This window comes from Falco naumanni, chromosome 9 (genome assembly GCF_017639655.2).
Source record: "Falco naumanni isolate bFalNau1 chromosome 9, bFalNau1.pat, whole genome shotgun sequence".
In the NCBI taxonomy this organism is placed as follows: domain Eukaryota; kingdom Metazoa; phylum Chordata; class Aves; order Falconiformes; family Falconidae; genus Falco; species Falco naumanni.
In genome coordinates, this window is record NC_054062.1 from 38,676,087 (window position 1) to 38,689,514 (window position 13,428).

At 44.3% G+C, this 13,428-nt stretch overlaps 1 protein-coding gene across 1 annotated transcript; it reads right to left on the reverse strand.

Moving 5' to 3' along the window:
• Positions 1 to 2,072: 2,072 nt before the first annotated feature.
• LOC121094276 (protein NDNF-like) lies at positions 2,073 to 10,305 on the reverse strand. The gene is made up of 4 exons (XM_040607644.1): positions 9,843 to 10,305; positions 7,437 to 7,632; positions 5,367 to 5,500; positions 2,073 to 4,370 (listed from the first exon to the last, which is right to left on the reverse strand). Exons 2-4 carry the CDS (start codon positions 7,622 to 7,624, stop codon positions 3,019 to 3,021), a joined length of 1,674 nt encoding a protein of 557 aa, XP_040463578.1. The 5' UTR covers positions 7,625 to 7,632; positions 9,843 to 10,305; the 3' UTR covers positions 2,073 to 3,018.
• Positions 10,306 to 13,428: the final 3,123 nt, after the last annotated feature.

The window sequence follows — 13,428 nt, forward strand, 5'->3', positions numbered from 1 at the left end:
AAGGAGGTAAATGTCGCTCTGGAAATGTTTATGGTCAGGCTGCAACAGGCAAGCACCAGTCAAATGGGAGAGAGAGAAGATGGAAAGATGTCAAACAGCTTTGTAAGAGAAGGGCTTCTGAGTGCTGAAGACGGGGAGCTGCGCACAGGAGTGCTTGGTAGGGGGTAGGAGGAGCACTGATGGTGTAATGCAGCACCTTTTGGTGTTGTTGAGAATAAACCTCTGAAACATCACTCCCAGGACAGCAGTCAGCAGAGTGCTACTCAGGTTAAACAGCGTGCCCCAAGGCTACCTTGTAAGCAGGGTATGGACACGAGTGAATTGGAAACAGGTTTGCGCACACAGGCAGAATACAGGAAGACTCCCTGATTCTCCTGGGGTCTGTATTACAGACCGTGGCTGGCTGCACACATAAGCAAAGTGGACCTGCTGCCTGGCGGGCAGGTTGCCTGCCCTGCTTATGTTAGAGGCAATGGGTTTTGGCAGAACAGCATGTTGCTCTCTATAGCCAAGATCTCCCTGCTGTGTGTAAGGACCTTTGCTGATGGAGGGGCTGGGATGTGTGTCTGGCAGCTCCTCCTGTGAGTGAGGGGCTAGCATCAGCCCTCCCAGCAGCAGCTGTAGTCACTGCTCTGCTTGTGTCACAGCCTGGGCTGCAGGAGCAGTAAGTTGTGGTCTTCAGAGCTCCCCACTGGTCTCTGCCTCAGCTAGTCCACTGCATGTGGCAATGGCCAGGGAAAGGTGAAGAGGAGCTGGTGAAGCTGGGAGGAGGAGAAGCTCCTGGCTCTTCTCAAAGTCCCCGGAAGTATCTGCTGGCCTCCAGACCTGCACTTCCTTCCCTCCAGAGTGTGATCAGCTGTCAGTCAACTCGGTGCTACACCAAGCCTTTGCTTATGTATCACCTCTAACTGCTTAGGTCTCCTTCTGCTCCCTCCCAGCCTTTCCTTCTATCCCTTCCTCAGACCTCTTGGCTACAGCCCTAAACCAAGGTTTTGCTGAGAAGTCTAAAGCCAGTTCTGTTGTGAAAGATAGTCTTCAGTAGAGGCACTGGTATCAGGCAAGGTTCCGATGTATCCTCCTCTTCCAAGTGATGTTTTTGTGGGATTTGTGTGCAGAAGGCAAAAGCAAGGGTTAATGCTCTGACAGGCTGAGGGCAGTGGATTAAGAGTGTGTTGTATCTGCAGGTAAACAGATCTTCCCCTTCCTCCTTTTTATTATTATGGTTGTTACTATAGTCATCTGTAGGGTATCCAACTGAAGTTCATTCAGAATATCAATGCCTGAAATTGAAGAGGAAGGCAGAAGAAAACATGAAGATTTCAGAGTGGAGATGACCTCTGTTGCTCTTTAAGCTCAGACCGCTTTTGGCAGCAGCAGGATGAAGAGAAGCGGGCGTCGGGAGGAAGGCAGTGCAGCAGCCAGCCCCTGTGGTTAGCCGAGAGGGCTGCAGAACGTGGGGAGGAGGTCACAGCGCGCAGCCGTGGCACTGCTCAGCCTAGAACAGCGCCTGCGGGAATGTGAAGCCTAGCCAAAGCTTAGCTGTTGCAGCTGATCCCTCATGAAGGCCAGAACCCTTCTGGGGCTAATGAGCCTGCTAATATATAGCGTGTACCGTGCAGGGCGCACAGCGCTGTAAAGTCTTTGGAGCTGGAAACGCATAATCCTCTGCGTCTGCACAGAGGACTGGTTCAGTCCTTAGCAAATGCCTCCAAGCATGCTTGGAGGTAATAATTACTCAGAGTAAACTAGAACCTTGATGATCCTGAAGTGCAAGTGAATTTCTGAAATACACAATAATGGAATTAATCATTTATATCTTAGCGTATTTGTAGGGGAAAAAGTATTACAGCAGGTAAGATGTCTCTGGTAATCTCTGGGTCAGTTAATCTATCTATCTCTTTATATGTAAATTCCAGACCTGTTAAGAGGCTATGTGCAAAATATTTTCTGCTGATAATTGGAATTGAGCATAAAGGGGTTTTTTTATGAAGACTTTCTTTGCTTTCTTTTTTTTTTCTATATCTCTTCTCATCTAAGGAAAGTTATCAAAGAAATAAGACAACAAAAAAGTATTTGTCAGAATTTTTACTACAAATATTTTCCCTCCATGATATTTAATAGGAAAACCACATTTAATTTTTCCTAAAGCAATGCATTCATTAATATGGGCTGGGTTAAGGATGTAAAGAGTGAGTATGTTACACTCAGGAGTCACATGATGATAGTCATGGGCTTGATACCGGAGACTGTAGGCAAACCCCTCCTTTCCATGGCAAGATTTCTTACCTGCTGCTTCCCTCAGTGGGAGGCAGCGCAGCAGTGTATTTGTATAATCTCCAGAAGGGCTGGATCCAGAGCCAGTTCCTGGCCTGAATTCTGTCCATTTCTAACTAAGCACAGTTCATCTATAGACATGAAAGCCAAGCAAACATGCAGGTAATAGGGAAAGCTGTATTTCAGCCTGCTTTACTCAGGGTGTGGAGCTTTACACCAATTTCACTGGTTTCTTAATTTATTTTTTTTTTGTCTCCATCCCTGTTCAGGCAGTGGGGAAGTTTATTTTCTCAAAAGCAGCTTGACTTGTGGGGTCTCTCAGTTCCTTGTTAGCTGATGGAATTACACAAAGTGGAAAACTCTCTGGGACTTTAAAATAATGGTGTGTGCTTCTTGAGAGGCATTTTCCATCACTTCTGTATTGGATTTCAGAAGCATTTTAGGTAACCGATCTATTTCTCATGGGTGCTATTGTGGGTACTTTATTTCCATGTGCGTGGATTTGTTTCACAGGTCTGGTTTTGATGTCTGAATGAGACAGCTGAGGGGGCTGGGGGGAAACGTTTATATAGGAAAGAAAATGCAAAAGTAAGAGTAATGATGTAGGCAACTAAGATGCTTCCTCCATAGAATCTCACAGCTTTAATTTTTTTTCGTGTCGGCATCCTTTAAACTGCATGGATTGGCATAGATTTTGAATAATATTCTTCATTCACTGACTTCAAAACACTTCTTTAAAAGCCTTCAGCATTTTTTTCGGGTCTTCACAACTTTGCTGTGATATCTGATGGGGATGCCAGATGGCCCAAAGAGATAAACATCAAACAAGTAAAGTGTCCCTGCATCCAGCCCTTTGATGGTCTCTGAGGTGACAGCTCGCTGGAGATTGACATCATAGAAATACTTGCACAGCACTTTCTCCGACTTGTGCCGAGATTCAGGTCCAGAGCACCTGTCCACACTCTGCAGTTCCATCCAGACCTGATCTTCTTCAATCCTTTTCTTGTACACACAGTACTTGCTCTCCTCTTGTGTTCCTAGCCAGGCAATGGTGACAGAGTTGCAGGTCCTCAGTTTACTGAAGGACTTGATTTTTAAGCTCTCTGGTAGAAGTGGGAATAAGGGCTTTTGGAAATGAGGGGACACCTGTACTTTCACAGAAGAGTTAGATTCCTCTGTGGGCCTCAGCTGCACCAAATATGTGTCCAGCAGCTTCCCCTTCAGTGAGAAATACCTCAGCCCTGAGATGTTTTCTGATGCCACTGTTTTACCATTCTTTGTTATGTGAACCCGCACTTGGCCACGACACAACTGAAATGTGAATTGTATTCTCTTGTGCCTCGCCTGGTACTGCAGACTGTAGGATTTCTGTTTTTTCCCATCCAGGACAACCTGAATAATTTTCCCATCTTTCATCTCCATCACCTTAGGTTCAGGTTCTTCCAGGGTCCTTGCAAATGTCCCAGTATAAGCAGCGCTGGCATTTGTGAGGAGATTGACAACAAAAACGTCAAAGTAATACTGAGTGCTGGGACTGAGATTGGGCACCGTGTAAGTGTTCTTGGTACCCATGCATATCTGCCTGACTTCCCCACTACTCACTTTGTTGATGATGCTCAACTCACTGTTGGACAATATCATCACCTGCTGCGGTTCAAGAAGGTAAGGAGAGAGAGACAAAGCTAACGTAGATGGCAGTTTCATTCCAGAGGACCTGATTGCGGTCTCAGCAGCACATAAGCTCTTATAGTTGTGCTTTTCATTAACTAGAAGACAGTACTGGATGTTTTCTCTATGTTGCAAGACAGAAGGGCTGTGTTTCCAGGTCAGAGTCACTGTTGTATGCCCGATGCCAATGACATCTATGCGTGGATCCATTGGAAGTTCTGGATAGAGGTGCCCAGATGTTGTGTCAGTTGTTAAGTACACGGTAATGTGTGTGTCTCGCTCAGTGGATAAGAACTCTAGCATGTAAAGGGCAGAATGAGAAGACATACCCATGTAAGTCTCTACAGAATTTCCCTTATAGTTAAAAATGGTGGACACCATGCTTGGAGCCTTCTGAGACTTTGAGATGTCTTGTGTGGCATGATCACCTGCAGGCAAAAAACAGACTTGTAATTTCAGTTTTAACAGATATGAAATAAAGCACATCGCATTGGTTTTGTTGTTCGTATGTCAGGGAGCTGCCTATTTTCTTCCCGAAAACAGTAACTATAACTAAAAATACTTTTTACTACTGGCAATTTATTAAAATCAATTTTAAGTAGCTTTTATTTTAGCAGTGAAATTTTAAAATTATGTTTTCAGAAAGGCTATAATTATAAAACCCCAACTGGCAAAAGCTTGAAGTGTATCGTGCTCAATGTCTGTGCAATGTTCTTCTTCCTGTGGCTGTCTCTTTGGGTGCTTTAACTTCAAGGACACTCATACTTTCTATGAAAGAAGTTTCCTTTGGCTTGGTTTTCTGCCATTGTCTGCTATGAAGAGGGAAAATTTATCACTTGAAAGGAACATCATTTGAACTCCTCGGTCAGGTGTACCTGCCTGACTTGTTAAAGGCTGCTTTCATATTTTAATTTGAAGAATTAATTCAAAAAAATATGAAAGAGAATGGAATTTCCTTTTAGGCTAAAGGTAGCATAATGTCCACTGCCATGGTAGATGGTATTCCTAGAAAAATAAATGGCTAAATCTTCTCTGCATCACTGTGGGGAGCAAAATGACCAGTTTAAGTGGCCTAAGCCACAGAAAAAGAGCTGAGGCAGCAGAGGGAGGTCTGGGCCAGTACAAACAGCTTATGAAGATGATCTGCGTTTGTGGAGCCCTGAAGACCCAGCATTGTTCCCAAGCGTTAACCATAGGTTTAGACTACTTTTGCATGTAATCTTTAATTTACTTGAGTTGATGGCAAAATTGCTTGGGCTCCCTTGTTTCGCCCATGGCGACAGGGATGTCCTCTTCAGCCCATGGCAGTTTACAGGAGAGGGAAGCATGAGATGTTTAAGCTTGTGGGGAATTTCCTGTAACACAGCTCCTTATGAGTAACTTACGCTTCCTTTGTCTCTGCTTCAGGAGATTAAAGGTCTTACCTCGTGCTGCTTTTCCAAGGAAACTTGCTGAAGCCTTGTGCACAAGTATGCTCCATTCGATGGGAACATCACAAGGGGTCACTGTTATTGTGAAAGGTGCGAGGGCGTTGCCTTCCTCCAAAACAAAGTAATACCTGTAGATGTGGATGGAAAACAGAAGGAAAGTGTCAGGAAAGTCAAGTCTGCCTGAGACTCCTTGTAATCAGCCATTCCGATGGGGGCCACGCCACTGCGAGTAGGAATAACTGTTCCCTGTTGAGGTGCATCAACACAAGGGGATGGTGAATGTCTGAAATCTTCAGCTGTGGGAAGAATACAGGCTGTGTTTTTTTTCTTTTCTAATCCACAAATATTTGCTGGAAGTTTTATCTGCTTACCACAGAGAATATTTGTCCCACTGATTTTTAACACACTTCAGGTGAGTTATCATATCTCAGTATGTATATCTCTGGTTATTTTGGATGATGGATATGATTAAACTGACTGCCTTCTAGATAACCATCCGTTGGCTAACTCTGGGGAATTTTGTGTGCTTTTTCCCAGGATTTCTTGACTGGAGTTCAGTGAAAGCTCTTAGAGCCTATCCTCCCTCAGATGTGCTTGCATACCTAGGCCTTCCTGGGAGTCAGATGAAGTGGATGCAACAGAATGTCTTTAGCCAGTCCTCAGCATTACCAGGTGTCAATGGCAGTTTCATCCAGGCCAGTTCTAAGCCTTTGCGACAGGCTCCTGTGCATGAGCAGTACAAAGTGACACCAGTCTGCTCCGTCAGGGCTCTCTTACTCCATTGGTCTTCTGTTTGTCTGTTGTTTTGGTGTATACAGACTGTATACAGCCACAGAAATGTTTGCACCTGGGTCACTCACTCTGCAGTTACAAGGAGGCAGTTCAAGGTTGTTTTTTTTTAATTAGCGGGATGAGCATAGTCATTATAGATAGACCACGTCAGCCTAGAGGTCTGGCTTGCTTTCAGGATATAACTCCTGGGCCAGAGTCAAGCTTCGGTGGAAACGGTTCCACATTCTTGAGTCTTTTACTTTAAGCCAAAACTCATCACCTCTTGGTTTTCTGTTTGGATGACTCCAGGGTTCATAAGGTACTTACCTGATGCTAAACTAGAAGGGGGTTTGCTTCCTAATTGCAATCTTAAAGCATACAAAACCTGACTTTTCTCTGACATTTCCATACCCATTTTCCTTTAGCAAGAAGAGCTCCTAGTTTTGCTCTTGTGAACATCGTCACATTATATAACATGTGCCACGTTCCAGTTTCTTTCTGTGCAATGCATATTGAGACTGAACCATCTGGCTCACCCTCTGCTCCATGAGCACTCGGCTTGGGTATATGTCAAAATCTGTACGTGTTGGTCACTGTCCAGAGTGGAGTGTGATTAAACTCTTGAAGCGCATCTCTTCCCAAACAAGCAGATCGGCCTTTGCTACCCATGATGCAGTGCTGGTTGTAATATCTAGATCACCTACGTATCTAGATATGGTAGAAAACTTTGCAGATTTTTGGGGGAAGTCAAGGACCTGTGGAATTTCTGCATGCAAAGCACTTTCGATCTTAGCAAGCTTTAGTACCGTTCGACAAAACCATTTCCAGCATGCAGGACACTGGCAGAAGTTTTTCTGATAAGAAGTCTGTGCAGATAGTCTATTGACTTTTGGGGCTAGTTCATTTGTTAGGTAACTTTTCCTGTATTTAACAGAGAATGTAGGGTGGCCGATGTGCCTCTGCAGTTTTGAAGCTGGGCTGTTTATGTGACGCAACTTGTTTGCTGTTGGCGCCCGGCTGTTCTGTACCGGCTCTGCTGCTTTTCTGACAAACACCACAGAAAGCTGCCTGAAACAAACACGTGCACCTACACCTCATCTCAGAGGCTCGTTCCAGATTCTGGGCAACGTAATGACACTTGAGCTTGACAGCAATGGGGCATTTTTCTGGAAATTCAGTGTACACTGATGAAGCTGTGCAGGTGCATGGCAATTCCTGGCTTGTCCTGGTAGCGTGTAGCTACCAGTGTCATAGGGAAGTACCTGAGAATAGGAGTGACTGATTTGCTCTTACCTTTTAGGTATATCTTTCAGCAGGTGAACTGTAGTTTCCTTGCCATCAGCAAGTATCAGGGAGTGGTAGAAATTGAAGAGATTGGTCTTGAAGCTCTGCTGGGAACTGGTGGTGGGTGCTTTTATGGAATGACACAAGCAAGCCACCGTGAGAAGATGGAGAGGCAGAGAAAACCAGAACCAGGACATCTTCAGTACTGCAAAGTGAGATGACAAAAGTGAATGGAAGCTGCTGCCTTGGGGGAGAAAATAATCAGTGACCCTCTCTGTGGCTTTCCTGATATTTATCATAATCACAGCAAGCCAGGCATTCAAACAGTGCCAGTCTCCATTTTGCTAAATTGCTTAAAGCCCACGAAAACAATATTTCTCAGAGGATCTATCTGCAAAGATTTAATGGCACAGGTTGCTATGAAGTCTTTTATTATAGAAAAATATAAATGTAGCACAAGTGCAATATCACAAGACAGTTATAAAAAACCCACACCCTTTTGGTGCTGACAAAATGAGTGCAGAATTACACTTTAAATAATGTTACATTTAAATATTTTCCTGGTTTATAGGGTTCATTTGCTAAATTTCAAGGCTGGGTTATTTGTAATGGAACTGTCACTTTCAAACTCACAGGAGGTCCCTATATCCCACACTGCTTCTGCTGTTCTGTCAGAGATCACTTCATTTTTATGTCACCCGTTGTGACTGTAGGTATGTGTAGAGAAGAGGGGCAGAATAACTTAGAGCAGTAGGATGCTGTTTGATGAAAAATGGAGGATCCTGGATAAGAACGCCTAAACTGATACCTAAGAGATATTAAGCTCTTTGTGTATCTCATTTGGAGAAAGGCTTTGTTACTGTAGGGCAGCTGGATAATAATTAAATATTTTTATTATTTAAATATTAAATATTTTTATTATTTATTTTTTATTATTTAAATATTAAATAAATCTGATATTTTTTATTGCCCATCCCTTTCACACCTGCATTACTTCCAGCCCATCTCAGCATTTGCTGTTCATTGGAACCGTAACATCTCTATTGTACTGACTCTGAAAAGAGATTTTTTTAAATATCACGTATGCCTCTTCCTTTTGTCAGGACGCTTTATTATCAGCTTTGAGTCTATAAAAGACATGTACACAAACAGTCCCAAAAATCATCTCTGCAAATGCTGACATTATTTAAATCGTGCTGTGTACTTTAGCATAGAGCTACATGGATAGGAGACTCCAGCTAGGACAAGAAATTTGGACAGTACACTACTATGTGAGGTTATTGTTTATCCTTATGACTTCTTTTGTGTCTGCCACATCCAGTTTCAGAAAGAGAGGAAAGTACAAAGGTAGAAAGGGCATAAAAGGGAGAAGGAAAGGCATAGATCTTTAATACAGGTGCCAGCTGTAGCTCAGGGATTTGGAAAGCAGAGGGAGCTCTGTGAGCAAGATCCCTTTTTTGAGGCAAAAGTAGCTTATTGCATCTTAAAAGCAGCAAGGAGTAAAGATCCCAGTTAAATCTGATTATTGGCTGATGACAAAAGAGAACACAAAAGACAAAGGTTCAATCCTTTGTAATTTTCACCCATTTCTGAGATCAGCCCTTTTCTCATGGTGGCTGCAACTGTGCGGAAGATCTCAGGCAGTCAAAATATCTACATTTCAGTGGACCTGCTCTCCACTACAACTGAAATGACTTTATAAAAGGACCAGTTCCTATATAAATTCATTTCAAACATGCATATTTAAACATAGTGTTGAATACATCTGTAGATTTTTGTGTTCAAAATTTGCTTTAATCTGTGATTCCCAAAGTAAAACACATCTTCAGTATCAGTGAGATTATTATTGAAATTGTCACTACTGGGTCATCTGAATGTCCTACTTAACATCCTAATAAAGTTAGGATATTCTCTTTCTCTTTGTAATGTTTTTAGCACCTGGCTGAATGCAAGATTAAACAACCATCTGAAAAGTTGAAAGAATAGTTAAGATTACTATATCAATTCCGTTTTTAATGTTCTTATAACAGAGCTTTCCTTATGACTGAGTCACTTCTTTGCCACTTTGTTATTCTTCTAGTCTAATTATAGCTTACAGATTCAAAATATAACCCTAAATATTTTGTTTTACCTCTGACAGTGGGATCTGTGTTGCTCTGTGCTTCGTAGAGGATTATAAACAAACAAACAAAAAAGTATTTCTGCCGCTTAAATGAGAGGATCTTGCAAACCGCATTGATACCATGGCAGCTCAGCTTCTCTTGTCCAGGAAAACAAACAAACCAAGCGACCAAACAGCCTATAATCAGCTTATCCCCAAAAGAACATCATTCTGAAGGCTGATTTCACTCCATTACACAAGCAGTATACTCCCAGAGTCTTGGAAATACGTTACACAAAAAATACTGTGCTTACCTATTGTGTTCCTGGCCAGATGATCCCCACCCCACTTGCTTCCTTTGCCGAAAAAGCATAAAATAAAACAACACAGACTTTTCAGATCTCTGTAGACAGATGAAAACCAAAACTCTGCAACCAGTTTAACAGGATAGAACCGATTTTTCCATATGGCTCCTGAACAGACATAGTAACTTAAAATGCTTGCAGTCTTGCAAGAAAAGAAAAAAACAGTTCAGAGAGTTTTGGTATTTTCTTAAGTTGGATGTTTTCAAAGGGTATTTTAAACTTGCGTTGTTTTGAAATCTTCAAAATCCTGACCGTTGCTCCTTCAGTTCTAGAGTCCCTTCTGGAGGGCTGCGAAGCCCGGTCGGGTGTGCTGCCTCCAGCCAGCAGGACTTTATTCCCGCACAGAGCGTCAGCCAGACTGTTGGAGCAGCCTAATCCCAGCGGTGGCTGGCCAGAGAGCAGGTCTTTGACAGAAATGCACAGTGAGGAGGAGGGGGTGAGACGGGGAGAGCAAACACTGTTAACCCTTGTTAGCCCTTAATACAAGCCAGCCAGGGGCACACCGGGCTCTTTCAGAAAACTAGTTTTGCATTAGCGGCTTGATGGCCCTTCCATGGAGCATCTGATCTCCTTGCCCACAGTACTGCGGAAGTTTCGGGTCGTTTCAGGTGTACCGTGGTTCTGGTGGGTTTTTTATAGCCCAACAGGTGCTGACTGGCCTACAGAAAGACGGGAAGGCAGGAAAGCTGCAAAGGAGGTAACACTGCACTTTTTTAAGCAGGCTGGAATTAGCAACCCTTTGAAGACGGTTAAGAATCTACTGAATAGAGCTCAGCAGATTTCTTGGCTTGTGGAGGCTGTGTAAGAAACTCCCAAAGCGTGTGGGCTGGGGGAATGTTTCTGGTGTGGAAGTGCCATGGCTGAGGGAGCGGGCGGGAAAGGGGCGCGTGGGAAATGGCCCGCAGCGAGAGCTAGCAACCGCTGCCGCGGCTGGGGTGGCAAGGCAGCTGTAGCAAAGCCATGGTCCTGAAAGGCCTGCTCCTCTGAGTGGGAGCCGTGTGTGGCCGGCGTTCGTGCACTGCTTGTACTTCTCGGCCTCTTGGCCTAAGGCGCTGGGAAAGGAGCCCTGGGATCGTCCCGGTGGGGATGTCCGCGCGGCTTCTCCGAGCCTGCTCAGGCAGGCGAGCCCCGGAAAGCCGCCTGAGCTACTAGGAGGGCGCTTTGCAGGGGGCACAGACAGAGTGTAATAGGGAGGCCAGGCCCTTTATTTATTGTAAATAACGTCTCTTGCTCCGTTTTTGAAGAGAGCGACTTGCAGTAAGCCTTTACCACTGCCTCGCTGGATTTGAAGATGCATTATTTAAGCCTTCCAAAGACTAAAAGTTTGCTAAGAGGAGGGGCAGGTGAGGGAGCAGTGGAAAGAGGCTTCAACATTCTGCATGGCATATCCTTATGAAAACCTAAATTTGCTCATCAACTGATGTAACGGAGAGAAATATTTACAGTGTGTTTATTATCACTGCGGAAGATAGTGGGAATAATTATGATGTTGTTTATCAAATGTTTGCTAGAAATTTATTTGCAGAAAAGTTTTGTTGAGCAACTGGCCTTTTAAAAAAGGGACAGCATGTGGGAATGGTGATATGATCATGGAATTGGCACTGGGGAGCTAGGAGGGGATGCTGCAAGGTGTTTGCTAGGCAATGTGAGTACCCAACAAAAGTAGGGTAAATAGCAAACAGGATCTTTCATACAAATTCTCATTCTGGTGTGAAATCAGAACCGGTAATGTCTAGGTAACAGACATGGGAAATAATGAAAATATAAGCACCTAGCTAGAAGCAAACCATTCCTGTAATGGAAGAGAAGCATAAGAAAAAGGCGCTGTGAAGCCCAGTAAGCTCCCAGAGCAGCCCCAAAAGAGGGAAATGTAGGTTAGGTGAGGTGCAGCAAAAAATGTGCACTGAAAACAGGCATGAGAAAGAAGATACTGGCCGTAATACAAGTGCAGGGACTGCAGTGTGGTTTTGCGGAGATTTGGAGTGACTCGTGTGGGTAGAAGTAGGGGGAATTGTAAGGAAGTAGCCAGTGTTGTCAAGTAGGAAGATCTTCAGGCAGGGCTCAGGAGCAGGTGTCACTCATGTCTGGTAAAATCCCTAGTTGATACAGACATAGAGGACGTGTTTGTTACCGAAAGGATGGACTCACTGCCTCACCCTCCCCAAACCTCCCCACTGCCATCAAGACAAGCCATTACCCAGGGCAAAATTCAGCTTCCAGGGAAGGCAATGGGAATCTTTCCATTAGCCATCATTTCAGCTGTGTTAAGCCAAATGCCTGAAGGAGCACTCTGTCTCCCGCTGGATAAAATATGAGCAAGGATGTCAGGTGAAAGAGGCTGACAAGATGGTTGAAGTATGGAAGTAGTCCAGTTCCTCTCAAAACAATTTCTCGCATAGTTCCCACATGTGCGTGCTTACATGCTTTGCTGGAGCAGGAAGCGTGTGTGAAAATTTAGAGGTTCACTGAAGCAGTATCAAAGGAAAAAACAGTATTCTTTATGGACAAAGTTAAGAGCTAAATCCATGACTCGTACAGCTTGACTGAACTCAGTGGAGTTACAACAGGGATAAATCAAACCCTTGATTTGGCACAAAATTGATACAACAGAACTCTCACTAGAAAAATGTAGTCTGTAGCGAGCAGGCTCTGCTGCACCTCAGAGCTGAGTCAGTGACATCAGGAGGGCTGCTCAGAGATCCTGCTTCTGTCCCAGCCCTGCTGGCCACCGACACCTGTCACAAGTGCGAGAGATGACCACCTTTGACACCAGAGACTTGATTTATACTCTGTTATGCAGTAGCTCTGCTAGAAGATCAGTAACGGTGAAAACAAAGGAACTTTGTTGAAATGGGAGCAAGAAGTCAGACCATCAGGGATTTAGCTTGAAGCTCTCAAAGGCGCTTCAGATGTGTATTTTCTGGAACTGCAGTTTCCATATTCAGGTGAGGGATTCTGCAAGCCAGAGGAGTGTCCTGCAGTCCTGACGGCACTCCCTGCCCGTGGTAGTTGGTTGGTTTTTCATTGCATGCTTTGCAGAAGGATGCTCTGAGCGCCTCGTGGAGCTGCACATCCCGGCTTGTCCCACACCTCACACCGCTGACAACTGTACCGCACTGCTTTGTACTTGATGGGGGGGATGCAAAAAATTGACCACTTATTTCTGATGAGGTGATTCCCTTGCCCTGGCAACCAACCTTTGAGATGCTCAGGTGACCTTCATCAGGAAGCCGTATCCATGTGAGGGGCCAAGAGGACTCTGGTGCCCCCCATTAGCGATGCACGGGAGAGTGGTAACAGGACTGCAGAGCCTGTCCGTCTGCTGCCCAGCTGGGTCAGGCCCTGGTTATAACTCCAGCAATTACCCAAACACAGACAACTTCCCCATGGCCCCAGCCCTGCCCAGGGAGTTCTGTTTCATGGAACTCTGTAAGTGCGTTGAAAATGCATGGGGAAATGGAAATTTAATCTTTCAGTTATGAGACAAGTAATAGTCTCCTTTTCTTTTACACATGCACACATATATCCTATGAAC

What these genes read in the sequence shown, in the direction of transcription:
- LOC121094276 (XM_040607644.1), bottom strand. Translation starts at nt 7,624, where the DNA reads ATGTCCTGGTTCTGGTTTTCTCTGCCTCTCCATCTTCTCACGGTGGCT. An exon ending in CTGAAAGATATACCTAAAAG is followed by an intron (nt 5,501 to 7,436) that starts GTAAGAGCAAAT and finishes CCACATCTACAG; the next exon opens with GTATTACTTTGTTTTGGAGG. An exon ending in CCTTGGAAAAGCAGCACGAG is followed by an intron (nt 4,371 to 5,366) that starts GTAAGACCTTTA and finishes TTTTGCCTGCAG; the next exon opens with GTGATCATGCCACACAAGAC.